General features: G+C 56.5%; 13 protein-coding genes across 13 annotated transcripts; 8 read left to right on the forward strand and 5 right to left on the reverse strand.

The window, feature by feature from the left end:
* Window positions 1-319: 319 nt before the first annotated feature.
* CGGC5_v007886 (uncharacterized protein) lies at window positions 320-2008 on the forward strand (the record flags this gene model as incomplete). The annotated part of the gene is made up of 2 exons (XM_032020927.1): window positions 320-870; window positions 919-2008. The coding sequence occupies 2 exons, from the start codon at window positions 320-322 to the stop codon at window positions 2006-2008; spliced, it is 1641 nt and encodes a 546-aa protein (XP_031882104.1).
* Window positions 2009-2159: 151 nt separating this feature from the next.
* Window positions 2160-3976, reverse strand: CGGC5_v007887 (uncharacterized protein; the record flags this gene model as incomplete). Its single annotated transcript, XM_032020928.1, has 2 exons — window positions 2160-3707; window positions 3755-3976. 2 exons carry the CDS (start codon window positions 3974-3976, stop codon window positions 2160-2162), a joined length of 1770 nt encoding a protein of 589 aa, XP_031882105.1.
* Window positions 3977-4430: 454 nt separating this feature from the next.
* BTN1-1 (Protein BTN1) lies at window positions 4431-5677 on the forward strand (the record flags this gene model as incomplete). The annotated part of the gene is made up of 2 exons (XM_032020929.1): window positions 4431-4494; window positions 4557-5677. The coding sequence occupies 2 exons, from the start codon at window positions 4431-4433 to the stop codon at window positions 5675-5677; spliced, it is 1185 nt and encodes a 394-aa protein (XP_031882102.1).
* A 72-nt stretch (window positions 5678-5749) lies between these two features.
* On the reverse strand, window positions 5750-6847 carry CGGC5_v007889 (uncharacterized protein; the record flags this gene model as incomplete). The annotated part of the gene is made up of 4 exons (XM_032020930.1): window positions 5750-5815; window positions 5867-6545; window positions 6594-6750; window positions 6796-6847. The coding sequence occupies 4 exons, from the start codon at window positions 6845-6847 to the stop codon at window positions 5750-5752; spliced, it is 954 nt and encodes a 317-aa protein (XP_031882103.1).
* Window positions 6848-8079: 1232 nt separating this feature from the next.
* Window positions 8080-9252, forward strand: CGGC5_v007890 (uncharacterized protein; the record flags this gene model as incomplete). The annotated part of the gene is made up of 4 exons (XM_032020931.1): window positions 8080-8090; window positions 8154-8466; window positions 8517-8984; window positions 9037-9252. 4 exons carry the CDS (start codon window positions 8080-8082, stop codon window positions 9250-9252), a joined length of 1008 nt encoding a protein of 335 aa, XP_031882023.1.
* Window positions 9253-9874: 622 nt separating this feature from the next.
* Window positions 9875-10402, forward strand: CGGC5_v007891 (uncharacterized protein; the record flags this gene model as incomplete). Its single annotated transcript, XM_032020932.1, has 1 exon — window positions 9875-10402. The coding sequence occupies one exon, from the start codon at window positions 9875-9877 to the stop codon at window positions 10400-10402; it is 528 nt and encodes a 175-aa protein (XP_031882022.1).
* Window positions 10403-12356: 1954 nt separating this feature from the next.
* Window positions 12357-13150, forward strand: CGGC5_v007892 (uncharacterized protein; the record flags this gene model as incomplete). The annotated part of the gene is made up of 2 exons (XM_032020934.1): window positions 12357-12535; window positions 12580-13150. The coding sequence occupies 2 exons, from the start codon at window positions 12357-12359 to the stop codon at window positions 13148-13150; spliced, it is 750 nt and encodes a 249-aa protein (XP_031882057.1).
* A 143-nt stretch (window positions 13151-13293) lies between these two features.
* On the reverse strand, window positions 13294-14070 carry CGGC5_v007893 (uncharacterized protein; the record flags this gene model as incomplete). The annotated part of the gene is made up of 1 exon (XM_032020935.1): window positions 13294-14070. One exon carries the CDS (start codon window positions 14068-14070, stop codon window positions 13294-13296), a length of 777 nt encoding a protein of 258 aa, XP_031882020.1.
* Window positions 14071-14330: 260 nt separating this feature from the next.
* On the forward strand, window positions 14331-15116 carry dehH2 (Haloacetate dehalogenase H-2; the record flags this gene model as incomplete). The annotated part of the gene is made up of 2 exons (XM_032020936.1): window positions 14331-14505; window positions 14554-15116. The coding sequence occupies 2 exons, from the start codon at window positions 14331-14333 to the stop codon at window positions 15114-15116; spliced, it is 738 nt and encodes a 245-aa protein (XP_031882019.1).
* Window positions 15117-15466: 350 nt separating this feature from the next.
* CGGC5_v007895 (Uncharacterized protein) lies at window positions 15467-16756 on the reverse strand (the record flags this gene model as incomplete). Its single annotated transcript, XM_032020937.1, has 5 exons — window positions 15467-15602; window positions 15649-15707; window positions 15757-16173; window positions 16369-16490; window positions 16708-16756. 5 exons carry the CDS (start codon window positions 16754-16756, stop codon window positions 15467-15469), a joined length of 783 nt encoding a protein of 260 aa, XP_031882018.1.
* A 1131-nt stretch (window positions 16757-17887) lies between these two features.
* On the forward strand, window positions 17888-18679 carry CGGC5_v007896 (uncharacterized protein; the record flags this gene model as incomplete). The annotated part of the gene is made up of 1 exon (XM_032020938.1): window positions 17888-18679. One exon carries the CDS (start codon window positions 17888-17890, stop codon window positions 18677-18679), a length of 792 nt encoding a protein of 263 aa, XP_031882017.1.
* A 721-nt stretch (window positions 18680-19400) lies between these two features.
* On the forward strand, window positions 19401-21121 carry stcS-6 (putative sterigmatocystin biosynthesis P450 monooxygenase stcS; the record flags this gene model as incomplete). Its single annotated transcript, XM_032020939.1, has 2 exons — window positions 19401-19538; window positions 19595-21121. The coding sequence occupies 2 exons, from the start codon at window positions 19401-19403 to the stop codon at window positions 21119-21121; spliced, it is 1665 nt and encodes a 554-aa protein (XP_031881990.1).
* An 843-nt stretch (window positions 21122-21964) lies between these two features.
* Window positions 21965-23210, reverse strand: CGGC5_v007898 (uncharacterized protein; the record flags this gene model as incomplete). The annotated part of the gene is made up of 3 exons (XM_032020940.1): window positions 21965-22685; window positions 22744-22968; window positions 23017-23210. 3 exons carry the CDS (start codon window positions 23208-23210, stop codon window positions 21965-21967), a joined length of 1140 nt encoding a protein of 379 aa, XP_031882024.1.
* Window positions 23211-25652: the final 2442 nt, after the last annotated feature.

Genomic DNA, 25652 nt, shown 5'->3' on the forward strand with positions numbered 1-25652 from the left:
TAATCCCCAGCAAAGGCGGCCAGCTCAGCCCTGCACCTGCATCGTCTCTTTTTTGGAAGCTGGCCTTCTTTCCCCAGTCTGCCGCCAGGTGCTAGGATCTCGGGCTTGGTGGTTGGTGTTTACTGGTGTCTCACCCGGCGTGCCCTCCATCCCCTTCTGCCCATGGGGAATATAATGCCGCGTGAGCACCCGTCCTTCGTCTTCTGCGAATGACACAAACCCCATACGGTGGACCGGTCACTTGATCACATACCCTTTCTGCCACTTTCTGTTAAACCCTTGCTCTGCTATAAATTCCTCCTGCGCGGGTCTCGTCGTCATGGGTGGGGGAATCTTTTGCATCCCATGGTTGGGAGAGAAGTTGTCTGCTAGGCACAAGGCACGACACCAGAAACGTGACGAGTTGCTCAAAGAGAGGATGGGTTCGACAAAGTTCTTGGGCTCCCAGGTCGGCGGGAGCTCCGTAATCAACTACTCTTACACGGACTTTCCCTGGAAGCTGCTGGCCTACGACATCTACTACTTCTTTCGATACATTTGGGCCCTTCCATGGATCGTCTGGCCAATCACCCCGTCCGACTCTGGCGCCCTTGACGAGCTGGCCTTTACGAGGCAGAACCTCTTCTGCGTCGGCATGCATCTCCTGCTATGTGTGCTACAGATCGGCTTCATTCTGGCACTCCCCATGACCATCTTTTTCCCCTTGTGGATCGACATCCTCGCGTTGGGTGCCTTCTTCACCGTCAACTATCTCCTCTGTCTCTGCCTAAACGGCCCAACTCTCACATACACGTCGGATCCCAAGTACGCTCCAGAGCTGCCTGAGCATGCTCACGAGCAATGGATCTTTTTGAACGGCGTCGCCGTTGGGTAAGTGATCCACCAACCAATCTGCAAACGACGGCTAACCAGATGCAGCGACCACTGGATGAAGAACAACCTCAACCGTCTGGCCCTCACCTTTAAGCGCCCGATTCTCGGCATCCACAACCAAACCTCCGGCATCCTGTTCGACGTCGTCGAGTGCCTGATCCAGCGGAATCTCGGCTACGCCACCTACGACGTACGGATGTGCTATCGTATTGTCAAAGAGACGCTGTACAATCCAAAGTACTCCAAGGTGGTTTTTATTCTGCACTCCCAGGGCGGCATCGAAGGCGGTCTCGTCCTCGACTGGCTTCTCCAGGAGCTGCCCCAGGATCTTCTTGCCAAGCTTGAGGTCTACACCTTTGGTAACGCTGCGAACCACTTCAACAACCCCCATCGCCACGTCGCGTCCCAGAACCTGGCGCAACGTAACCCGGCCGCCATGACCTTGACCACGACCACGATGGCTCAGATCGAACCGAACGGAAGCCCCATATCTCCGGTGGCCACTGGTCTTCGACGACGAGCTTCGGGCACCTCTAACGGCACCGAAAACGGACACGCTCGTACACCGACCTTGTCCAAGGAATCCTCGTCCCTGTCGTCTTCCCGATCATCGACCGCCGCCCTCGACCGTGCCATCGGCCACGTCGAACACTACGCCCACTCGACCGACTTCGTAGCGATCTGGGGCGTTTTGCACTTTTGCACCTCTCTGACCGCAGACCACAGCATGCCGCGTTTCATCGGGCGTTTGTTTGTGAGGGCTTCGGAGCGTGGAGGTCACCAGTTTTGCCAGCACTACCTGGACGGCATGTTTCCTCTGGAGAAGGACGCAGAGACGGGGCAATACATTGGCGCCGCGGACACAAACGAGTTTATGGAGAGTGAGATCCAGGTCGGGAGGCAGGGAGATGCGGGGCAGAACGCCCGTGAGGCCTTTGAGGTGTCTTACCTGGGCCGAGACTTTGCTAACGAGGTCGAGTTCCACGGAGAGCGCCTCAAAGGCCGCAACAGGAAGAGGACAGTCAGGGTCAAGGATCTCTCGAGACTGTGGCTCTACCGTAACGGCGCCAGCCCCCCTGAGCTGCCGCCATTCGTGACGTCGGAGAATGGCATCGTTAGAAACAGCACGCTGTAGGACGGTTCCATTGACAGTTGGCAGCATACATTGGAGTTTGGTCTTGATGACGCGGTTCGTATGGAATGATACCCTTCCACTTGATTTAGTTTGGCAGCGCTTCATTACTACAGAAATGGGTATTAACAATACAAAAATCAATCTTGAATACTCAAACAACCAACGGCCCCTTGTGATCCCCAAAGAGAACGTCATGCCACTTGGTGTCTCCCTTCTGGCATAAGCCGTCCCAGCTGATTGACGCATATGTCTGGTTCGATCCGTCAAAAACCATGGCCGTCTTTTCGTCATCGTCTGAAGCCCAGTACACCATCTCATTTCCGCCGTCTTCTCGCAACGGCAGCCTTGTCAAGGGCGTAAGCTTGCTGTTGGAGTGCAGCGCTTTGGTGACGAGCTGTCGAAGATGAGGATAATACCAAGTCATGTTCCACCAGTGTTCCAGCCGCCATGGTTTGAGACCAAAGACGTAGGCGTTGTGATGGATACCAACGGGCGTGGTGCCGAAGAAGAAGTCGGTGTACAGAGGCACCTTTCCCCAACTCGAGCCGAGTCCAGGCAGGGGTCCTTCGGCGCCTTTCAGTTCTGGCGGGATGCCCTTGACCCTGACGCCGCCGGTCACGCCAGACTTTTCCGACTCCTTTTTCACCATCTCGGTGTCGTCGAGCCAGACGAAGAAGCCATCGTCTTCCGAGGAGCATGTTGGTGGGATTGTGGCAAACTCATAGTCTAGCCCAATACCAAACTCAAACTTCTTCCCCTCCAGTGCATTGTTTGCGATGTCCCGGACATGGCGAGGCAAATCTCTCGGCTGGTCGTGGGACGCGGTTCCGTTCCACGTCGAAGCCAGACCTCTTATCCAGTACCGCCACATCTCCTGGTCTCCAATGACTTCAGCGAAGAGGGCCTGGTCACTCCATAGCTGCCGACCGCCCATGGCAGCCTTGTCAACCTTTTCCTTGGCGTTTTGCAGCGCTCCTCTCAAGGCGCCGATGGTGCCCATGATCATCCCGCTGTTGACGCATCGAGGCCGGATCTTTTTGTACTTCCTAGCGGAGTCGAATACGTACGGGAGGATCTCGTCGGTGCCCTCGCCGTAGAAATCCGAGGGCAGGGGGGAATCCGGCCAGTACTCATACCGGGGGTTAGACCCTGATTCCCAGTCCGGTTGGCAGTCTTTCGCGGTGGTGACAACAATGTTCTGCTTGGGAGACTGGATCGGGAAATCCTCTTTGAAGCCATGCTCTTCCCACTGTTTCTTCATGCGGGCATCTGCGTCGCTGTTGAGGCGGTGGAAACGTTCGATGAGAACTGACGGAGGAAGCTGGAACCAAATGTCGTAGGCATCGACGAGAAGGACCAGGTCGTTCTCGTTCAGGCTATCGTCTTCCTCGTAGAGGGCATCAATGACAGCGAGCAGAGACTCCAACTTGGCAATGTGCGAGCCTGCAAAGTGCCAGTCGGGCCTGTTGAACTCCCCGTTCCAGTTGAGGAGAGTGGGCATGGGGTAGCCGAGCGCCACGGCAGACATAGTGGTTTTGCAAAGGTTGATATTCGGCCCATCGGCGGGCATGAACAGCCTCAACCGTCGAGAGCCGCCGGTGTCTACATGGACGGGTGCTTTGAGACTCTCCAGCTGAGCCGTGGAGATGACTCTTTTCGAGTCGAACACACTGACGAGGTATACGGCCTTTGATGGGAACTGTGCAGCGTTAGCAAGGGTATCTCTTACAAAGAGGACAAACACACCAGACTCGTCAGAAGAGCTGCCGTGACACACATTAGGATGCCGATTGGTAGGACAACTTTCAGCAAAGAAGCACGCGCTCGAGCGAACCGCGGCGCCTTGCGACGGCCACGCTGAGTCTCTGCGTCCAGAGAGATGGAGGGCCACGCAGTCTTGGACTCTGAGCCTGCGATCCAGCCAAAAACCCGAGAGTCTCGCATCATTGCGCCGGTATTGACAAACATCGCGGTGAACCGTCGGCCACAGACACAAAACCCCCAATTTCAGCCATCCTGATAAAGGTATTCCGCGGGCCGCACGCGACAGCTCAATTACGACGACTTCATCAACTGCCGTCAGCAATCGCTGGTTCTCGTCGTCGTATGTAATTGCGACCGGCCCATTCCCGTCCCTATCAATCGGCAGACCCTCCCCACGTGGTGGGTTCGATTCGCCCGCACAGGGCCCCGGCGAACCGCTCATCCATGCTTGGCGGTTGCTTCAGGCTGCACGTGGTGGACGGGTATCGTTTCAATTGACCGTCTGCCTTGTTGCAGGGGACGCGATCCCTTGGGAGTTGTTTTTCTTTTTGAACGAGGCCGTGTCTCGCTCTCGGCTGCGGGCGTGCCGTGCGAGTGCGTGCTCTTGAACCTTGAGTCTAACACCATCCGAAACCGAAGCCATCTGCCTCGATTGGCGATGGCGCCGAAAAGCAAGACATCGTTTGACGAGGTTCGGACATTTTTGGGGTTTGCATGCCTAGGTAAGTTTTATCTTAATGGCACTTCATTTCGATCTTGTCGCTAATTGATGCCTTGTTCATAGGGCTGGCCAACACCATCCTCCCGGCCATTATATACGCCGCCAACTACCTCATCATCCCGTACCCCCGAGCCGTCGTCACGCTCATCGAGCTTCTGCCCTGTGTCGTGGTGAAGTTTTCGCTCCCCTTCGTCATCCACCGCTTACCATGCCGAATACGGCCTCTCGTCGTCGCCGCATGCTGGCTCGTTGCCAAAAAGGTCGCCGATGACACGCCGCCGAATGTGCTACCGCCGGTGCGGATTGCCATGTCGGTGCTAGCGTCCGTGTCGGCGTCCGTGATGGAAGTGTCCTGTCTCGGGATGGTCGGGCATTCCGGCGTGCACGCGCTTGCGGGGTGGGGCTTCGGGACCGGCGCCGGGATGGTCAGCAACGCCGTGTGGCCGTTTGTTCTGGCGCACAAGGCGGGCAAGGTCCTGAGAAGCGCGACGGGAGGGGTTTTCTATCTTGTTGCGTTGTTGGTGCTTGCGCACTTTGCAATCTTGCCGCAGAACCTGACAAAATGGGCTGGCAGACAGGATAGGGATCGCGAAGAGAGGCAGTCGTGTTTGGAAGCTGGTCAGCATAGGCGAAGGTCTGGCTCGCTTTCGATGAGGGCTAATGTGCAGATTATTCTTGGCCTGGCGAGATCGGATATGCTGCCACTCTTCGCAGCATCTTTGTTACTTTTCCTGCAGCAGGGGGTCACGAGGACATTAGACGGATCTGTCTTTGGGACCTTTTCCCGCTTTACGGCGACTTACGGTGTGTCCATCCACCTCGGGACGTTGCTGGCTCGTTCTTCAGTCACCTTTTACCCTCTTCGAAATCTCAGGGCACCTCTGGCTATTTTGACTGCGGCCTCCATACTCGCCTTCTTCAACGCCGTCTTTCTTGTGTCGACGAATCTCTCGTTTGCACTTGCCTTTGCGACGGGCCTGTCGAGCGGGTTGGTGTACATTAACGTTTTGGTGAGAATTATGGAAGAGACTCGAGACGCCAACGACAGAGAGTTTAGTATGTGCATCGTCACTGCTGGCGATGCGGGAGGTGTGGTCGTCGGGAGTCTCTTCGGGGCTTTCCTGGAGCTCGAAATGTGCAGTTATCTCTTGAGCGGGAGGCGGTGGTGTCACAGGGCAAAGTAATTGTTTGATATATGTACATGCCGAAATAGTAACCCCAGGCCGATGAGTTCGGTTCATCACTTTCAACACAACTTAAAGCTGATCCAACATCTTCTCGGCAGCATAGTCGACGTTTGTTCCAAAGTTCTTGGCTTGAGTCTAGGCATTGGTCAGTACGATTACCCCCGAAAACGCATGCAGGCAACTTACCTGGACATAAACAGCCCCGTCCTCGACGACAACCTCGCCGTACGTCGCATACGACATCTTGTCCACAATGCGAAAGTGAATCTCCCCCTTGTCGACGGCCTCGTTGAAACCCTCCCTCAAAAGGTCGTCCTCGTCGAACTTTTGGTATCCCATCTGGTACACCAAGCCCTCAAAGTACATCCGCGTGAAATTGCCCAGGTTGCTTTCCCAGTCATCCCTGACCTCGCTCTTCTTCTTCTTGCTCTCCTCCATGATCTTGGCAAAGTTGGTCTCGAAGTTGGGCACGAGGACGATGTCGGGCTTCTCGAGCATGTCGCCCAGCTTCTTGCGGGTCTCCTCGATCTTCTCGTCGTACTCCTGCCTGACCGAGGTGCGCGCGGCGTAGCTCATGGCCGCTTCGGCCCCGGGGGCGGGCGGGGCCTCGTTGAGAGCCTTCAGCAGACCCTGTGAGTCAATGGCGTAGTCGACGTTGGTGCCGAGGTTGCCCTCGGAGAAGACGAGAGCCAGCTTGCCGTCTTTGACCGTCACGCCGCAGTACGAGACCCGCTTGTCCTTGGGACGGTCATCGAGGTCGATGATGAGGGATCGGGTATGGCAGATTGAGTTGATCTCGTTCTTACCTTCCTCGCCGTAGTTCTCTGTATAAGACTTGAGGTTGTAGATGGCGGATGTAATGTACCTACTGAGTGTTAGTAGGTGATGCATGATTCGACCGTTGGCAACTCACTGAGCTATACAGCTGCCGAGAGACTGCTTGGCGTAGCCATCACCGGCGTACGGGTAGAGCTCGTTCGGGTTGATGTCGTTCAACGTCCACTCGGCGCCAAGGACGTCCGAAAGCTGCTTCTGGAGGTCTTCTTTCTTGCTCTCCCAGTCATCGCGAACTTGTCTGTTAGCGGTGCGATTTGAAGCTGGGAACCATCACATACTGTTCTTGCGGAGCGCCAAAGGCAGTTTCTCAGCAGCGGGAAGACGAGACATTTTCAGATTTGTTTTCTTGATGAGCCGGATCAGATGAGCGAGTTGCTCCTGTATGTACCAGAACGGCGGTGATGAAGCGGCCTTTTATCCCGACATTCCCGCTCTCGTTGTCAACAATCGAGGTCTAGCTCAAGGCATTCCATCTCCTCTCTCAATCAGCCTCTTTTTTCAGCTCTCTGGTGATCATTTCTCCAACATTGATCTTGGCCCGTTAACGGCCGCCGCGAGCTCCATCGCAAGCTCCGCGATACAGTTCTCACCCTAGCCTGGGCGGCCGAGTTAAGCTGCTTTGAACCTAGATCTCGCCCTACCCCTTTGACAGGCACGCGAGCAGTCAGCCTAGCGACCCGCCTCGTGGTTTAGTCGCTGCGAAATTCCCGCGGTCTTTTCCACATGTGGACATGATGAAGGTGAAGTTTGCTGGTGGCGCAGAGGCTAAAGGCAGCTTCAGGGGTTCAAGTACAGGGCGCACCCAGCTGTGGGGGTGGTTGAGTGCGCTAATTGTGCTGAAGTCTTCAGGCAGCAAAGTTGGCGACTTCATCAACACACGACACGAAAATGACCACATCCAAGTGACGAAGATATTTGCGTCGCATCGTGACCTGGTCACGGGACAGATCGATTTTCTCGGTGGTTCGAAGTGTGAGTCAGTGACATCATTCCGGCTCTGCTCACTGCATGTCGGACCGGACCGCGGCAATGGTACGAACGCTCAGCTCAGGCCCGTAAAGGCCCGCGGCCCCGGCTTGGCCCGGTTCAGGTACCGGGGGTGTCGTCGAAGAGTTGAAACCCGGTGCAACCTGCTTTGACACCAAAAATGGCCCTCAAAATGGCATGTTCGCAGCAACGCACCATTCCCCGCGCGAGTCCCCACCCGCTGATCGCCGATGGTCAGGCTGCCTTGATCATGCAATCTGGTCCAGCCATGGCAGTTGCACAACGCTTCGACGGTTTCTTGTGTATCAATTTGCGTCGGCTCCGCCTCGTTGCCTGGCAGGAGACCTGACGCCACGCCTTCAGCTGGGTCTGTCCGCTCATCTTGGCGTCTGGGGTGGATTGTGGACTGACACGAGATGGTGAACCCCTGTCATTGCGAAGTCTCGAGAAGTCAATATCAACCGTCGACAACTCGCCTTTGAGCAGAGAAGAGAGACTCTTGTCATCATCAGAACATTCATAACACACAAGCATATTCGTTGCATACAAACATTGACAACACTACGCTATTCAGTATGTCTAGTTTGTGAGTATCCCGCGATGCCCTCTCAGGACCCATCCGCAACCGAGCGACTAACACGATCTGCAGACCACTCAAGGCCAAGGTTGCCATCCGCGACCACTGGACAAGCGAGGAGAGCCAGCTCCAAAAGGCACTCAAGGAGCTGAAGAACATCCTCGGCCTTGATATCGATGTCGAACCAGACTGGCAACTTTTGCTGGCCGAATTGGACACCGTCTACTCTGACAAGGGCGATTTGGTTGCCGCCGTGGCCGGCACTGTTGAGACCTGGACCAAGGCCGCGACAGAGCTCCTCGACGACGACAAGAACGCGGACTGGACCGAGAGCCTGCTGGAGAAGCTCAAGGTGACATATGTCAACCTCCGTCTCTTTGTCGAGGTAAGCTAAAATTTACCGTTTCCATCGATTATCGAGTCTAACACGACCAGGTTTCCCGCGACGACCAGGCATCGTCAACATGGTCCGACGAGCGGGGCGGCTTCATCATTGCCCTGCCGAGACGCCAGCTCAACCACCCCGCAGAGCTCTTCCCCCTCTTCCAGGGCGAGATCAAGGAGTGCTTCTCCGACAAGCACCACCTCCCGCCGTCATACACCATTTCCCCGCGGATGTCGGGCGACGAGTGGGCCGACGTGGGGTTGGACGTGCGGGCTGGCCACCTCTCTCTGAACGACAGAGAGACCTCTGCAAAGACGACGACGGGGCCGGACATCCTCCCCCGCGCGGATTCTCTGCCCCGCCCCGACGATCTGCTCAGCAAGCCCCCTTATCACCTGTTCGTGTACGCCCGCAGCGCGCACGAGATCGAGGTGCAGTGCAGCCACAGCGGTACTCTCAAGTTCTTGTCCGAGTACTTTAAGAAGTGGCGCCGCGTGAACCACCAGCTCAGCACAAAGGTATGCCCATCAACGTATATTTGGAAGACGGCTGCTAACATACTTTGCAAAGCCCCCCGCGGTCGAGGTCAAGCTCCACCAGTGCGCCTTTGGTCTTGGCGCCATCATCGACCGGCTGGTGCTGGTCGCCGAGAACAGGAGCGGCACCTTCACCGTCACGCCAACGATCGTGCTCTCCCTCGTCGAGGGCGTCCTCGGATACAAGCAGGTATACGCTGACGCACACTCCTGGACGTACCGGAGGGATGTTGAGCTCAGATCTTTGTGATGATTTTTATGTTTTTGGAGTTCCCACGGAAAAGGGGCAAGATGACTGTAACTCTCTTGCGGAAAGGGACATGTTATGGTTTAATGATTGTAGGCTTGTAGACGAGTCAGAATCGGCTCCTTTGGACATCCGGCCGAGTATGTATGGTTAATAAGGATGAAGGCTTTTCGTTTTGCATGAGATCAGATGATGGGACGAGTTGCTGCGTCTGGACTCCGAAACTCCGCTCCCCCGCGGACCTGGTCCCTGTTTTTTTCGGGGTCTTGCCACTGGCCGCTGCCGGAGCACGGACATCCACAGTCTCGGTGCTCTCGGCCACGGCATCGGAGCCGGCGGGTCGGCGTAAAGAAGCATGGCGCAGTCACCTCGTCCCGTTTCTCACCCTGCGAAAGAACCTTGTCGTAGTTACTTGTGTATTTTGGCTTTCATGCGCTCTATCTGCCATCATCCGTTCTTTGGATGACCTCTCAGCCTCTCTGGGGCTTCGCCTCAGTGAAAATTATGTGTGGTGTTGGGTGCTGTATATTTGATGCTTGGCCTGCCTTGCCAGCCAGCGATTACTGCAACCTCCTAACCCACAAAAGCCTGTTGAACCATTCTCCGCTAGACGTACAACCACAAAATGCACTTCGACCCAGAAGCCTATGACCTGAAATGCCACCAAATGACCGACGAAGCCCTCCTGGCCAGAAGAGCACATTATGTCCGCCAGCTAGCGAGCGGCTCGACGGGGGCCGCGCTGCACACCGCCGCGGGCGCCGCCACGGCCGGTCTGACCTGGCTGATGGTCCCGTACGACGCGGCCCGCATCCGCAACGCGCGAAGGAAGCGGCGGATCGTCGAGAAGCACGCCGTCGAGCGCGGGCTCACGGTCAAGACGAAAAGCGGAGACGTGCTGATCCCGATGGCGCTAGGCGTGACGCTCGGCGCCGTCGCGTTCGAGGGGGCCGAGATGTGCGCGGATGCCGTGGTGGCGGACACGGGGGGTTCGAAAGAGGTTGTCAAGGGGGTCGCCCATCTCGGGCTCGACGCGGGCGTGGCTGCGGTTGAGCATGCGCATGCCAAGAACGAGAAGACTAGGTCCGAGACGAGGTGGAAGTGGAAACGTGGGCGGCGCGAAGCTTCCCTCGGTGAGAAGTCGGAAAAGTAGGGCGGCGTCAGCTCTTGCTAACCCGGGTGAGTGGCAATCCGAAGCATTGCCGTCGTCGTTGTCGTCTTGCGCAGCGTGTGTGTGGTTGACTCGTACAAAGTAGTCGTAGAATTTAATCATGAACATTGCGATCCTCAGAAGATGTCTTCAGTGGTCCGCGAATCGCCTGGTTTGAGTGTTAGCTCGGTGGACCCAACGACAAACCAACATAAAAGAACCTACGATGCAGCCTCATCGGGCAGAGCGGCGGCAACACCACACAAAACCGCAGATTGTGGGCACGAGAACGACGGTGAGGGCGGCGACGAAGCATCCGACCTTGAGGCGCTCAGCCTGCCTCAGTCGCTGCCTCTCCTTCTCCTCCTCCTCTTCGTCGTCAATGATGGCCCACTCATTCTCCTTGCTGTAAATCATGGGATGCCTGCTTGCTTTGGGCTTGTACATGGTGGGCGTCGTTATTTGCTTGGTGTTGATAGAAACGTTCACTGTTTCTTTTTTGTTGTGTTTGTTGAAAAGTCGGTGGGAAGTGAAGAATTAAAGAAAAAGGTTGTCCTCTGCAGAAATAAGGGTTTTCGCCTTATCGAAGTCACTTCTCACACCTAGATGCAACGGCCCGAAAATTGCAGATGTAAACAGAAAGGGCCCGATCGGTGAGATCCATTTTCATGTGGGCCACCCGGCCTGAACGCCTCTTTGATGGAGACGTTTCAAGGATCAATGTGTCACTTTTTTTTTAGCGATAAGACGAGAAGCAGGTGGGAGAGGCTGGTGACCAATCCAAGGGGGCGGCGGACATGCTTCGCGCAATCTTCACCGACCGCAGTCGAGGGCTCGGAAAAGGGGGGCGGCATGGCCTTGTCGCGTGTTGGCGAGATTGGCGTTGATTGGGCCGAAATAGGAGTCATCAAGACCTTGAGGATTATCTGAGGCGATACACACGTGTATCAGGGACGAATGACAATCAGACCACGGGCCGCGAGTTGCGAATCGCATGTGGCTAAATGGAGCTCTCGACGGAGCCCACCCACCACCGTGCGTTCAGTGGTTCAGAGGCGTTCCGTTGGGAGCTTGAGCGAAAAAAAAAAATCATTCAGCCCTGGAATGAGAGAGCTTTGAGTCAATCTAAAGTGGGCTGTCGCCGAGGCGATGTGGGACCCTGGATCGACCAGGATGCCTTAGGGTGGACAGGCATTTGCAGGGCCGGGATCGTCAGGGCTAGTCTCGGTAGTGGCCATTCTTGACCGAGTCACCGAGCCTCACCGAGGTGACTGCACCTCATTCACCTTGGTGTCACCACCAGCGTTCGATGCCACAGTGGAGGGCAAGAGCATTCTGGGTCCTTGCGTCCACAAAAAAGTCAGTATAAACGACCACACCGCTCGGCAAGAGTGTCCCGACTTATGAACTCAGCAATGATTCTACCTTCGACTCTTGCCTCTGGCAGACTCGAAGCTGAAAGCGACGTCTGACGGTCAGCACTTGTGCGTCCACGGGAGGATGAGTTCCCCAACAGTAGCCCAATCTGACTGGACCCTTCAGTTACATGAAGCACAAAGTCGCCACGTGCATCCATCTAGATGCGGATCTTCGTTGACCTTGCTCCACGATCTGTCATAGCCCCAGACCGCTCGATTTGACAGCTCGACATGGCTGCACGGCGTTTCTCAATGGCCGTCTTACATCGATGAAAATGCATAGGCCTATGAGATATATCTTGTCAAGACATGTTCCGAGACATGCCAGCTGGAGAACTTCTCAAAGGCAACTTCTTCCGAGCGATACTGGGCTCACCGCCTCCAGCTGAATCTCTCAACGTACAGACTTCAACGTCTGTTTACAAGATGGCATCTAGCCTTTGGCTACCTTTGGATTCCTATAAAGATGGCTGAATGCTATCTCGAAATCACTGCTTCCTCTCAGGCTCATCCGGCACAGCTTCAATCATTTTGCCAACATGAAGACTGCCTTCGCCACGACCATCTTCGCGCTCACTGGCCTCGCCACGGCCACTTGCCATGGAAACAACTGTGCCAGGGCCATCACTGGCTCTGGAGGTCATGTGAAGCCCGACATCGATATTCGCAGATTGGATTGTTCTTCCTTCATGCAGACCACGGTTACCCCTGACACAATGTAAGAGAACCCTCCTGATGGACGCTTCTTACTCACACAAACAGCACCATGACCATCAGCGAAACCTTTAGAACAACCTCTACCACCACCATTGGGCAAACCACAAAGCGATTTGCCGCTGCGGAACCGCTGGTCAATCTCATTGCCCCTCGCGCTCCCGTGACAGATGCCCCCAGCTCCCTACCCTACTATGCGACCGCCGTTTGCGCTGGCACCTCCGAATACTCCTCTGTTTGCAACTGCTGGGGAATCCCTCCAACTGTAACAACCCTAGCAACGCCCGTTGTGTTCACGACAACGACCACGACCGCGACCGCGACCGCGACCGTAACTACGACAGTGGACGTCACTTGCAAGATGGCAGCCATCTGCCCGTTCAACAAGGTCAACACCTTCCCCTGCAAAAAAGGGCAGAAGAAGGGCCCGCGCTGTGCTTGTCTTAAAAGCGCAGACAAAAATGACCGAAACATCTGCGTCCAGAACCTGGATTGCAAGAAGGCGAAGACATGCAAATCGTCTAAGAACTGCGAACCGGACGAGGGCTGTGTTCAGCACCATTGCTGCGGCAACAAGAAGACGAAGATCTGCCTCAAGTATGCGCCAGGGAGCTGCTAGAAAGGGGCAAAGAAGGCTCGCCGCAGGGGGCACGGCATTCGGCCTGGAGGAAGCTGGGCAGAGCTGGGGTTGATTGACCAGGCCTTTGGAATCGTTACAGACTGGAGGATTCCCGTAGATTCATCTGCAAATAACAAGACAACCTACCTCCCCTTCCACCGCACTGTGCTGGCGTACTGTGCAAACTTGACCACCTCGTCCTGCTCGAGCAGCAGCTCGACGGTATAGTAGTGCCTCGCCAGATCCTCATGTCCCGCGAAACGATGCACGAAGGAGTGACAGAGCCGGCACAGCCAGGCCACGTTGTTCAGCTCGTCCTCGCGGTGCCACCCCCGCTTGACGACCTTGTCGTGGACCATGCGCGGGATGAGATGGTGGTACGTCAGGCCGATCCAGTCGCGGCCGCACAGCTCGCACCCGTCGACCTGATCCCTCGTCGAGCGCGGCGGCGGCGGCGCTGCCGTCAGGGCGGCGACGTACTCGGTCAGCACCGGCGCGAGGAACTCGTGCGCCCCCTGTCGGTCCGGGTCGGTGATGTTGTAGGCCACCAGGGACTCTGATACGTCGGGTGAGAGCGTGGGGAGGAGGTCCGCCACGTCGGAGCCGGTCAACGGCAGAGAGAGCCGTGATTGAAGAGCCGGGTCTGCGGTGTATGTGACGTGGGAGAGGGCCTTCAAGTCTTCTGGAAAGGACTCGAAGGCTTCAGAGGCAAGGTAGGAGCTGAAGTCGATCATGTCGTCCGCGTCGACCGGGGTGTTGTCTGCCCCATGTTGTGATTTGGCTGTTGGTGGCGACGATTTCGTCTTTTTGGTGCGCTTCTTGGGTTTGGAAGCTGGCTTTGTGACCTTTTCAACAATGGCGGCAGACAGGTAATCCCTGAACGTCTCGAACTGAGTGGTTTCCTCGTCGGAGTTCTTCATCCTGCTGGCCACCCAGGTTGAGGTGAGGTGATGGAAAAGTATCGATGACGTTGATTCGACGTTGCCATGACTTTTCTGTTTTTAGTGAACTTTAGGGCTGCACGGCTGTCACTGCAGGGGGTTTAAAGTGCTCAGACGCCCCGTTCCCCCGCGATTTAGTGAGCGGGTCGTCACGAACTCCCTAAAGCGTTCAGACGACGTCCCATCTGACGAGCTCGACAAGATATTTCACGAAGATACTTTACTCATTGAAAGGGAGGATGGCTTCAGAAGGAAAGAAAGTGGTCATCGCGTTTGACCTTTACGACACGCTGCTGTCGACAGGATCGATTGCAACCGAACTCGCCCAGTTATACGGAGAGGAGAGCGCTAAAGAGCTGGCTGCGCAGTGGCGGAGGTACCAGCTTGAGTACACATGGCGAATCAACAGCATGGGTGTGTTTGAGTATATGTGAACGATGATTCTTTGGCTGACACAAATAGGAATGTACCGCTCATTCTCTGAGCTTACGCGCGCGGCATTGAAGCATGCCGTTGCTGAGAAGAAGCTCGCTCTGTCTAAAGAAGACGAAGAGCGTCTTATGGACTCCTACAATGGCCTACAGACTTTCCCCGAGATCAAGGACGCCTTGGAGATAGTCGAAAATGTTCCCACGATAGACGCATATGTCTTCTCAAACGGCACCGACGACATGGTGGGCACCTCAATGAAGACGTCGCCGGACCTGTCCCGTATGAGCCATGTGTTTGGGCCTACCCGGTTGATCACTGTTGAAGAGGTTCAGTGCTTCAAACCCTCGCCAAAGACCTATGAACACTTTGCGAGGAAGGTGGGTATGTCTGACCAAAAGTCCGCCATCTGGCTTATCAGTTCAAACCCCTTTGATGCGCTCGGCGCGAGAGCTGCAGGATGGAAGTCAGCCTGGATCGACCGCGCCGGCGTTGGCTGGGTCGATGCTCTGGGTAGCACCATCGGGCAGGAGCCATTCGTCGTTGTCAACGGAGTGGACGAAGCTCTGAGGAAGATTGTGGAGATTTCAAAGTAAGGTAAACATGCTCGCCGGGCGGATGAACCCTTCGGTGACGTCGCTCAAGTTTGGAAAGTAGGCATAATGCTTGATTCACTTAAGCTTGAGTCGCTTCCCGGAGCCTCTGTCTGCCCATACTTTGACGAGACCGACGGGCTTAATGACATCACTGTACGGCTAGATTACTGATATCGTGCATTGAGAGGCTTGCGTACCCTTTTCCTCTTGAAACTCCCTCTATACGCGGCTGTAGCCTCGACGGATAAACGAAACGTTGTTGAAGCCATCATGCCGTTTCCGCATCACAATACCTTGATTGCAGCTCCAACGACAAAAGTTTCCAACGTGAGAACCAAGGAACAAACAGACTACTGCGCGCGCGACTCATCACTCTTGTAACTTTGAACGAGATGGGCCAGGTTCACCACCATCTCGGAATATTTGGCCGCATCAGGAGGGAACCGCGCACTGATGTAATTGTACTCTGTGTCCTCAACTACAAACCTAGAAGCTGTAAGCGAAGGGCAACTCAGGACGAAAACGTACGTACGGCCGGTTTGGGACCCAACTGGACTTGAACTGGCTGGGGTCTTTGAGCACCTTTTTCATCTGTCGACCCGTTAGAGTTGTGCATGTGCATCTGAACCAAACAACTGACTGAAGTCTCGACATTCTCGCTGCCAGCACCGTAGGTCTTGTAGTAGTCGCCTAGAAATAGCCTAGTCCCGTGAAAGGCCACCGACTCGAAGCACGCAGGAAGCGCCGTGGTCGTGCAGTGGTATAGAACGCTGTTTCCATCCTCTCCCTTGGCGTTGCAGAGCACCAGCGGCCCATGACAGATGGCGCCCACGACCTTCTTGCCAGGCTTCTTCGTTTTGGGAAAGTAGTCGGCGAACAGCTTCTGAACGACGGCATTGTCCATGAGCTGGCGCACGTCTTTGTCGTGGCCGCCGGGGATGTGCACGACATCAAAGTCGTCGAGGGAGAAGCCCGGGGCGGTCCACGACAGCGGCTGCTGCATTTCCGCAGATTCCGTCATGGACTCGTACAGCTTCATGACCGAGGCGGCGGCGCCCTGTCGAACAGCAGCGAGGTCAGCTCGGGTGGACAAGTCATTGGACGGCAGCAGCACGCCGGAAACCGGGGCAGATTGGCGACATGCGAGATCTGCGCGCGCTTAATGCAATTGCTTGTGTTTTGTGACAGTGTTGTCTGGCACGAGGGATGAAGCACGGGTCGTAAATCGAAAAGAAGAGATCGGGGTGCGCACCAGCAGCTTCTGGGAGAGGCCCTCGAGCATCCTGCTATCGCATCGGGGGGTTTTGCCCGTTTCGGTGGCAAAGTTCACGTCGAAGGCAGCATCTTTGAAGGCCTGGTAGGGGACGGCGACCTCTGTGGGAGCATGACACAGATTAGCTTTGCGGTTCGTGACGCAGATCCGGTAGTGGAGGGGTTTTGTGGTGGTGAGGTGCGGCAGGGAAGCGGTCTTGGGACGGAGGAGACTGTGGAGATGGATGCGTGTGTGTGTGTGTGGTGGACACGGGCGGGATGAGGAGGGGACGGAGAGGAGGGGAGACACCGGGATCATGTCAGTGACATGGGTGCTGACCTGTAGGATCGTGGCCATAGTCGGCCATGATGATGAGGACCTTGACCATTGTGGGTGTGTTTGATGGAGCCGATCGTGCCTAGGTAGTGCCAGTGTACCGACGGCGGTGTCTTGTTTACGAGAGGTTCAGCTTGGCCGTCTCGAATGGATAATCCATCAGGTGCTGCAAGGGAGACGACGGCTCGATCGAGACGGCATCGGGACGGTATCTCACAGGGCGTCAGCACCTCATCGCCGCACAATCACGGGTGCCGACTCGCCGGGACGATAAGATAGGTGCTGATAGGTAGGTATCCATGATGACGCTGACCTGAGATTGGTTTAACGGTTGAGCTGACCACTGAAGAACGTTGTGGCTCGACGGCAACGAACGGTCCTGTGCGAGGTCGAGTCGACATTGGACGACGGGACCCTGAATATGAAGCAAGCCGGGGGGTGGGCAGCTCAATCACCGTGCCCTGCTGCTGCCCCCTTTAGCACTCGTGGCACTAACGCACCAGGACCCGTCCGCTGTGGGCCCCGGCTCGACGTCATCTCTGCCAGATTTTGATCCCCCTCCAAATCTAAATCTTGTATTGCTCCTCTCACACACTCGGCCGTCTCGTCTCCTATCCGTCGCCTGTGCCTTTCCATGGCCTCCCTTGCTCCGTTGCCGGCCGCCCAACGTCGATCATGTCTGACTTTGAAGACGAACTCTTGCGACCTGACTAGACACCTACACTACTACGCAGTAGACTACCTTACCTGGGCACTTCATAGTTAGGCGATGAAAGGTGCAGCGCTACCCGGGAGTCAAGCTTTCAACCGTCTCCAGCGCATGACATCGCCGCCCTCTTGGCCGCCCCCCTTGGCCCCGTCAGTCCCGGCACCGGGTCCAGCCCGTCTGCACATCCTGTTCGCTTGTAGAAATCCCCTCCGCCCGTTTACGCAATTCAAGACCAACAAGCAAGCGCAAGCGCGTCCGTCAGGTATTATCTCCTCGCCATCCCTGCAACGTGCCTACCGGCAACCCGGAAACCCCAGCCTGTGTCCACATAAGCCCATTATGACCCCGCGGGTACGGACATGACGACAGCCTTGGCTCTGGGGATATATGTCTCAAGAGCCGCCGCTTTCTCTTTTCCTTCCCGCTTGGAAAGTCATCCATCCATCCATCCGTACCCCTTTTTGACTTGGCACCATGAAGCTCTCAGCAGACGACAGCATGCCCATCGGCGACCTGCAACCAGAACAGGCCCAGCTGGGCGGCACCTATGTCGACACCATCGTCGACGTCTCTGAACAGCTGTTCTACATGAAGCAGCTTCTCCCCCTCGTCAAGCTCCTCGCCCTCGTCTACAAAGTCCGTGCTCCAAGTCCGTCAGAGGAGGATCGCATGAACACCCTCATGCGGACGCTTTCAGGAGACACCCTGAACAAGACGACCACCGACAGGTATCCCCAAGGCTTCACCAGAGACGAGATTATCCAGTCATTCAGCAGGCTCCTCAGCCCCGTCCTCAACGGCCTAAGCGGACTGGACGACTTTGAGAAGGCCATCAGCGCCGGCGAAGACCCCGCTGGTTTCCGGCAGTTTTGGGCCCTCGACGACAGGAATCTGCTCACCGACGCGGTGTCCGGCAAAGGCCCGATGGCGTCCGTCACAGAAACGGATATCCCCTTCCTTGACATCTTCGTCAAGGACAAGACTCGCCGGCTGGCATTGACCCAGGACCACGCCGCTCTCGTTCTCGTCCCTCACGACACCAGACCGGGCGACGAGATTTGGGCCATGTCCCGCACCGAGAAGCTGGTCGTCATCCGCCTCGACGACCCAGAGGCTGCGTCGACGACCGTCGGCATTCTCGGGGAGGCGTACAGCCACGGCTTCTCCAAGGAGCCGCCGCCTCCAAACTGCAAGCAAGTATACAACAGCGCGGAATTCTTGACGTCCTCCGTGGCTGTTGGTCTGGCCGGCGCAGTCCCCAGGTGACTGCGACGTTGCCAAATGAGACGAGAGCCAGCAGGATTTGGATCGGCAAAAGCATAATTCTTGGAGAAATTCACGTCTTGGTCAAATTTTACCGCTCATCATTCAACCAAGGTCCTTGTTGGAGAGGCATCAATAGCAGGCGTTCGGGTTCAGATTGTGGTACGGGAAAAGTGAGCACAGCACATCAAGGCGGGCGCACTGGCGTTCATTGGAGACATGACTTAGTTATACACCAGGCCAGAAAACATCGCGGAGGCATTTTCAGATACCACCACCAAACCAGGCAAAAGATCAAGCCGCCTCAGGGGCATCAGTAGATAGAAAAATCAGAGTTTCGCTTGACAGGCACCTCAGTCCCAAGCGGGGAAGTGAAATGACATTGCCGTAGGGTGCCCTAGCGCAATTAGTCGCTTCGAGACCACCCCTGAACCTTGGGTTATGGGCCCGACTCGCTCTCCTCAGCATTCTGGACCGTAGGACCTACGGAGTAGGATTGGGAGGTTCATCCAAGATTTCGGTAAGTGGTGGACGGGGGAGTCGGTCAGCAATTGAAGCAACTCAATTTTGCCGGCCAATCCGCCGCCCGTTGACCTCGACCGTTCAGTTGGGAGATATCGCGGTTAACGGCAACCTCTCACACCGAGATCAGGGTCGTTGCCACACTGTTCCGTGAACTCTGCCAAGCATCGTAACAACACGCGACCGTCCGACGAACCTCGCGATGGAGGGCCTGCTCCTGCTATCCGTGAGGTCCATCGCGGCGGCCATCATGGCCGTCGTCGGTGGCTCCGTGCTGTACTTTTTCAAGCTTCTGATGAAGCACCGCGGCAAGATGGCCGATCTGAAGAAGCAGGGCCTGGTGAGCTGTCTCCCGTCGTCATCTTCATCGTCATCCGAACTGACCGTCACACGCAGCCCGTGGTCCCTCACAACTTCCTCTTTGGCAACCTCCTCGAGGCCAAAAAGGCCTTTGACAGCCTGCCGCCCGGCGTGCACGCAAACTACGTCCTGGCCAAGCTGGCCGAGCCCTTCCCCAACGGCGCCTTCTACATGGACACCTGGCCGATGGCCGACCCGATGCTCCTCATCACGGACCCGGACATGGCCCACCAGGCCGTCTACCACCCGGTCGTTGGCTCTCAGAAGCCGCCCATGCTCACCGGCTGGTTCCACCCCATCACCGGCGGCCCGAGCCAGTTCGACACCAACGGCCGCCCCTGGAAGCACCTCCAGAACTTGTTTAGTCCCAGCTTCAGCAACCAGAACATCACCGCCGAGGTCCCCATCATCGTCGACGGCATCCGTGTCTTCGCCGAGAGGCTGCGCGAACAAGCCCGCAAGGGGGACATGTTCCGCCTGGAGCCCCTCGCGCTGGACCTCATCACCGACATCATCGGCGAGGTCCTGCTCAACGTGCGCCTCGACACGCAGAAGCAGAAACACCCGCTCGCCGAGGCGATGAAGGGCCAGCTGCGGCTCAAGTTCACCGCCCACAAGCCCGAGAACCTACTGTCGCGCATCGACCCCGTCACCCTCTTCCGCACCTGGAACGGCGGCCGCGTCCTCGACAACCACATCAAGGAGCAGATCGCCGCCCGCTTCCGCGTCCTGCGCGAGAACAAGGCGCACAACAGCGACAAGGCGGAGCGCTTCCAGTCCGTCCTCGACAGCGCCATCGAGAACTGGCTCGCGCAGCCGCAGAACGCGGGGCGCACGGCGCTAGACGCGGACTACCTCCGCATCATGACGCGCAACATGCGCATGTTCTTCTTCGCGGGCTACGACTCGTCGGCGGCCACCATCGTCTACTGCTTCCACAACATCTACTCCCGCCCGGACGTCCTCGCGAGGGTCCGCGCCGAGCACGACGAGGTGTTTGGCGCCGACGTGGCCTCCGCGCCGGCCAAGATCGTCGAGAATCCCAGTCTGCTCAACTCGCTGCCCTACACGAACGCCTGCATCAAGGAGTCGCTCCGCCTGTTCCCGCCGGCGGGCGGCATCCGCCAGGGCTCCGCGGACCTCGTCCTCAAGGACGCCGAGGGGAACCTGTTCCCGACGGAGGGGATCGCCATCACGATGCTCCACTGGGTCATCGGGCGGAACCCGAGGTACTGGGTCAAGCCGGACGAGTTCATCCCAGACCGGTGGCTCGTGACGGACCCCGCGGACAAACTTTACCCCCCGCGGGGCGGCTGGCGAATCTTCGAATACGGGTCGCGGCTATGCGTCGGGCAGCAGCTCGTCATGGTGGAGGCGCGGGCGGTCCTGGCCTGCATCATCAGGGAGTTTGATATTCGGGACTCGTTCGCGGAGATTGATGGGAAGCGGAAGCTTGACACAAGTGGGCTTGGCGGGCAGAGGGTGTTCATGGTGGAGGCAGGCGCTGCGCATCCCACGGACGGATATCCGTGTAGGGTCTCGCTGAGTGGATACAAGGCATAATGATGTTGGAGAGATGGCCAGCTCGAGCGAGGATGAGGTTACGCCGTTGCGTTATTCAGAGAGTGATTTGGCAGATGTGATGTCTCACGCAGAGTGCATAATACAATATCGCCGAGTTTGCCTTGCCAATCATCCTGTCCCGTATATCGGTGGCTTGCTGTCGTTCACGTCGTACAAGTGTCGTAAGCAGTCTCCGTCTGCCAGATCCAATTGTCTGCACAGAGAGCCAACGAGCAAAATTCGCCTCAGGATTCATGTTAGCCCACACACACAGCCTTCTCGCCCCCATCCTAGCATCTGGACGATGTCATTGGGGCCAAATCCCATCCTTTTGACAGCAAAGAGAAAATCCTTGGCTCGAACTCGACGTCGACGCCTCAAATCCTTTCGACTCATCGTTGTCGCGTCATCGGATGAACTGGGTCGATTCGCAGTCATGGTTGGCCTCCTAGGAGGATTTGACTAGTTTAGATCAGCTACGGCTAGGCGGCAGCATGTAAGATCTGCCTTGTTGACTCCTAGTCGTGCAAGTTATTCCTCTACTTTGTCAGCTCAGAGGAGCCTGGATTGACGACAACCAGTCACCAAGCACATGCAAAGGATCCAAAGAAAAAAGCATGATTGGTATCGTTGTATAAACGTCTCTAGCGAGGGTGTTGTATGAACAGCTGTCCCCAAGGACCTCCCCCTTCCGTGCCATCTCCCCTTTTTTCCCCAGATCGTAAACGCCATGAATGTGGTATCATGTAGAAGAAGGTACACAAGCTATCGAGCTCGTAAAACGAAAGAAATGATGCAAAACAATGATGGGTATATCCGATGCCCCTTAGCACCAACCATGAATCACTGGCTCCTCTTCCTCTTGCGCTCAAACTCCACCGTGCCTGCCGTAATGTCCGACTCCTCCACCTCGATGATCGGCACCTGCACCCGTGACGAAGGCGGCTGGTACGCCTGGTACGGCGGGCTGCTGGGCCCGACGCTGTCGCCACTGTCATGTCTCCTGTGTCCCAACAGGGCTTGCCTGTCGCCGCGCCCAGGCGCGTCGTCCTCGTCCATCTCCGGCACGGCCACCAGCACGTGCGAGCTTCCCCAGCTTGGCGCGCGACCCATGCTCTCTCTCGTCACAACCTTTGTGTTTGCCACGGATCCGCTGCCGATGAAGCTATCACTGCGTGCGAGGGGGTTGTCGGCTGGCGGGCTGCTGGCCCACCCGAACTCGGTGTTCATCGCACGCTCGACCATGTAGCGGTCAAACTGAGTGTCTCTTTCGTTGTTGTATTGAGAAGGTGTGCGTTGGAGGGGCTTCGGCTCGGGTTGGGGTTGAGGTATCGAGCCGTGGGGGCTGCTGGTGCCGCTCTTTGCGGAGGATGTCGAGATGCGACGAAGGGAGCGGTCGCCGAGAGACAACCCGCCGATGGACAGGCGGGAGTTGTATGTCGTGTTTTGTTCGAGGTCGTTGAAGCCGTATGGCTTGTGGTTGACCGGGTAGTGGTAGTCGTCGTACTTGGCGAGACGGCGGTAAGTTTGAATCGCGTAGATGCCAGGGACGGAGATGAGGAGACTGCAACTGGTTAGCTTTGTCTATCATAGAAGTCCATCATGGAAGGGAGTTGACTTACATGAGGAAGCAGTCCAAGCCGAGGCCAACCACGGAGTAGTGGCTGTCTTTTCTTTGAGTGAAGACGACAATGTCGAGAGCGAGTGTGGCCATGGAGCAAACAAACTTGAGTACGTGGGTGAAGATCATGGTCCATGGTGTCAACGTCTCGGCAGCGAGTTTGGAGACTTCGTAGATGGTGGAGAAGAGGCAGATCAAGGAAAATCCAATGTTGACAGACTCCCACCTGAGCAAGATTAGCTTATGCCGTGTGACCAGACGGAAGCAAACTTACACAACTTCAACCGTAGGGAACATGCCCTTGTCCTCCACTTGACTATCCCAATTCCTCAGAGTATCCGATAGACGCCACGAGAAGAGGCCGATGACAGCAAGAAGAACCATCATTTGAAGGATCCAGAAAGGCAGCAGTAGCGCCATGCGCCATCGTGCCCTGTCGAACTGGGCTTGTTGGCGGTGAAGAACCATGTTTGCAGTGATGGATATGATTCTAGGGAGCTTTGATGTCCGCGAGAGTTGTCTGAGGCTGAGAAGACTAGTTCAGACACAAGGCGATCCCGCGAGGTTATAAGCAAGAGGCCCGACGGACAACAAACAAACGATGGATGACAGGGATTCGATCGGAGCCGGGCCCGAGAGACGCGGGGGTGAGCGAGGCTGTGATGAGGCGAGCCTGTCAGAACTCCCATATGGGGCGTGAGTGCTGCTATTACTATATATAAAAATCACATCACCCAGGGAGCCGGGACGCTGAAATGAGTGAGAGTCCCATCACCAGGCTGCAGCATACCGAAGGGCACTAAACCCTGTGTAGAAGCAGCCGCTCCAGGCCTGGCTTGCTTTGGAATAGGATGGATCGGCTGTCCAGTCGGGGTTTAGGGAGCCGCTCTGTCGCCCGTCTTTTGCAAGCGGTGAATCTGAACAGCCACGATGGTGCTATTGGACGGGCACGTTCAGGTTCCCGCTCAAAGAGCTCCCCTGTCAGCCCAGCCGGCGCAAGCCTAGACGGGGGCCCTGGAGTTACTCCAGAGAATGGAATGGCGGCAGCAACGGGGCATCACTAGTTATTCGTTGGAGCCTGGCAGAGACAGCTAGGGGCATGTCCGGGTGTCGGGCGGCGAGGGAAATTAAACGCCATCGTGCCGGCACTCGACGCCCGCGCGGTTCTCTTCCGTTCGACTTGACGCGGTACGCAAGGGCGGGCGAGATGCTGGAATGCTGGAATGAAAGGCCGCATCACTGTGACGCATCGGATGGCGTTTGCGGCTGAGACGGGCCATGAGGTATCGGTCAGGCTGATCTTGATAGCCAACCGGGTGAGACCATCTGCGCATGTTTTCCCCTTCTCGCTCGAGAGGGGGTGACTGGCCCAGGAACGGTCAAGCACTTGCTGACGGCATCAATAGACTGTTGGTCGGGTACGCGAACCTGCAGAAACAGTCAACACAAAAGCAGAGACTCTGCATAGATGGCCGAAGAAGGACTTTTGATGGGTGTGGAGCGCAGCGCCAAGTGCGCCTACTTCACAGCCTGCCCTGGATGTTCGCTTGAGCTGGATCATGACGGCCAAACAGGCAGCGCGGAATCCAGAGTTGCGGCTCTCTCTCGAGGCGGTAGGGTTGGGGCGATCGGGGGTTGGCCCTGATCATCTCGCTACGCGCTTGTCGTCTTCCTGAAGGATCATGTTGAGGAGTATGAGACGCGCTTGTGGTGGCTGCGCAAGTCAAAATGAATCAACTCGATCCACTTCTGAATCCCCCGTCTGGGACGCAGAGGAGATTGTGTCATTTGGTGGTGCGTGGGAGGCAGAGGCACTTGGCTCTGAGGAAGAGGGTGTAATAGTGGCCGTCTCGAGTGGACGCCGGTGCCGAGGCGTGCCGGGCTATAACGTCTAACGTGGGTGACTGGGCCTGTTTTGTTGGTCGGGTTGATGATGTGGTGAGGTCTGCTTGGCTCCTGGGAGTGCCCCCCAAGAAGGAAACGGCATTCAGCAGGGCTGACGGCGGGGAATGTCGTCGAAAGGGGCATAGCTCGAGGCTAATTCGAGCACCATTGCTGTGCTGACGCCAGGGACGAAAGACATTGGTCTGGTCCCTGCTTTTCCGTCTGTTGTAGCTGGTCACTGGTGCCGTACCCGCCCTTGGTGTGCGTTCTTGCAGACGATATTGTGGCAGTGGCCGATGAGGCTGCAGCTGATTTTTGCGTGATTTTGACTCTTTTCAGTGGGAAAGGTGAGATGTCGCTGGCGAAGCTGTTACGACGAGCTTATTCGAGGTTGGTCATCCACAGGGTCGCAGTGGGTGCAACTCTGGAGCCCAACCGGACGGAACAAGTCCCATTGTTTGTGTTCTTGGCGCAGCAAGCTGGCATGCGAGGCGCAGGGAAGTCGGAACATTGTTGGTGTGTTGTTGGATGTTGGAGCTGGGTTGGTGGGAGAGTGCCAGCAGCTGGCAAGACAGGTCCAAGGGAGAAGAGGGCACCGTGCGATGTTGATTTGGATCGGGTGACGGCGCAGACAGATACACTGTGAGCGGTGGGCCCAAGCTCTTGGCGTCTTTCGTCTGTTGCTCCCCGTTTTGGCTAGGTTTGGTGCTTGCTTCTCTGGCTCGTTCCCAGGTTCCATGTCCACGTTGCTGTTCTTAATTAACGGGTCCCTTAACGCCTTTTTCTCCCTTCTTCTCGACGGAAGCTCACGGATCCGATGCTGGTCACGCTCGAGGATTCGTCTCAAGATGAGGGCGTCGGGCGACCTTAGGGATCTGCTTAAGATCTTAAGTATCGTCTAATAAGCAGGCGCCTCTCGTTGACCTCTCTCAAGACGAGATGAGACCAATAACACACGTCCAAGATCTAAAAGATATGACGTGCCGGCGGTTTGAGGCAGCCGCCATCCTTCCCGTTCGTCCGTCA

Source organism: Colletotrichum fructicola (genome assembly GCF_000319635.2).
Source record: "Colletotrichum fructicola Nara gc5 chromosome Unknown KSG_Nara_v1_contig04, whole genome shotgun sequence".
NCBI lineage: Eukaryota > Fungi > Ascomycota > Sordariomycetes > Glomerellales > Glomerellaceae > Colletotrichum > Colletotrichum fructicola.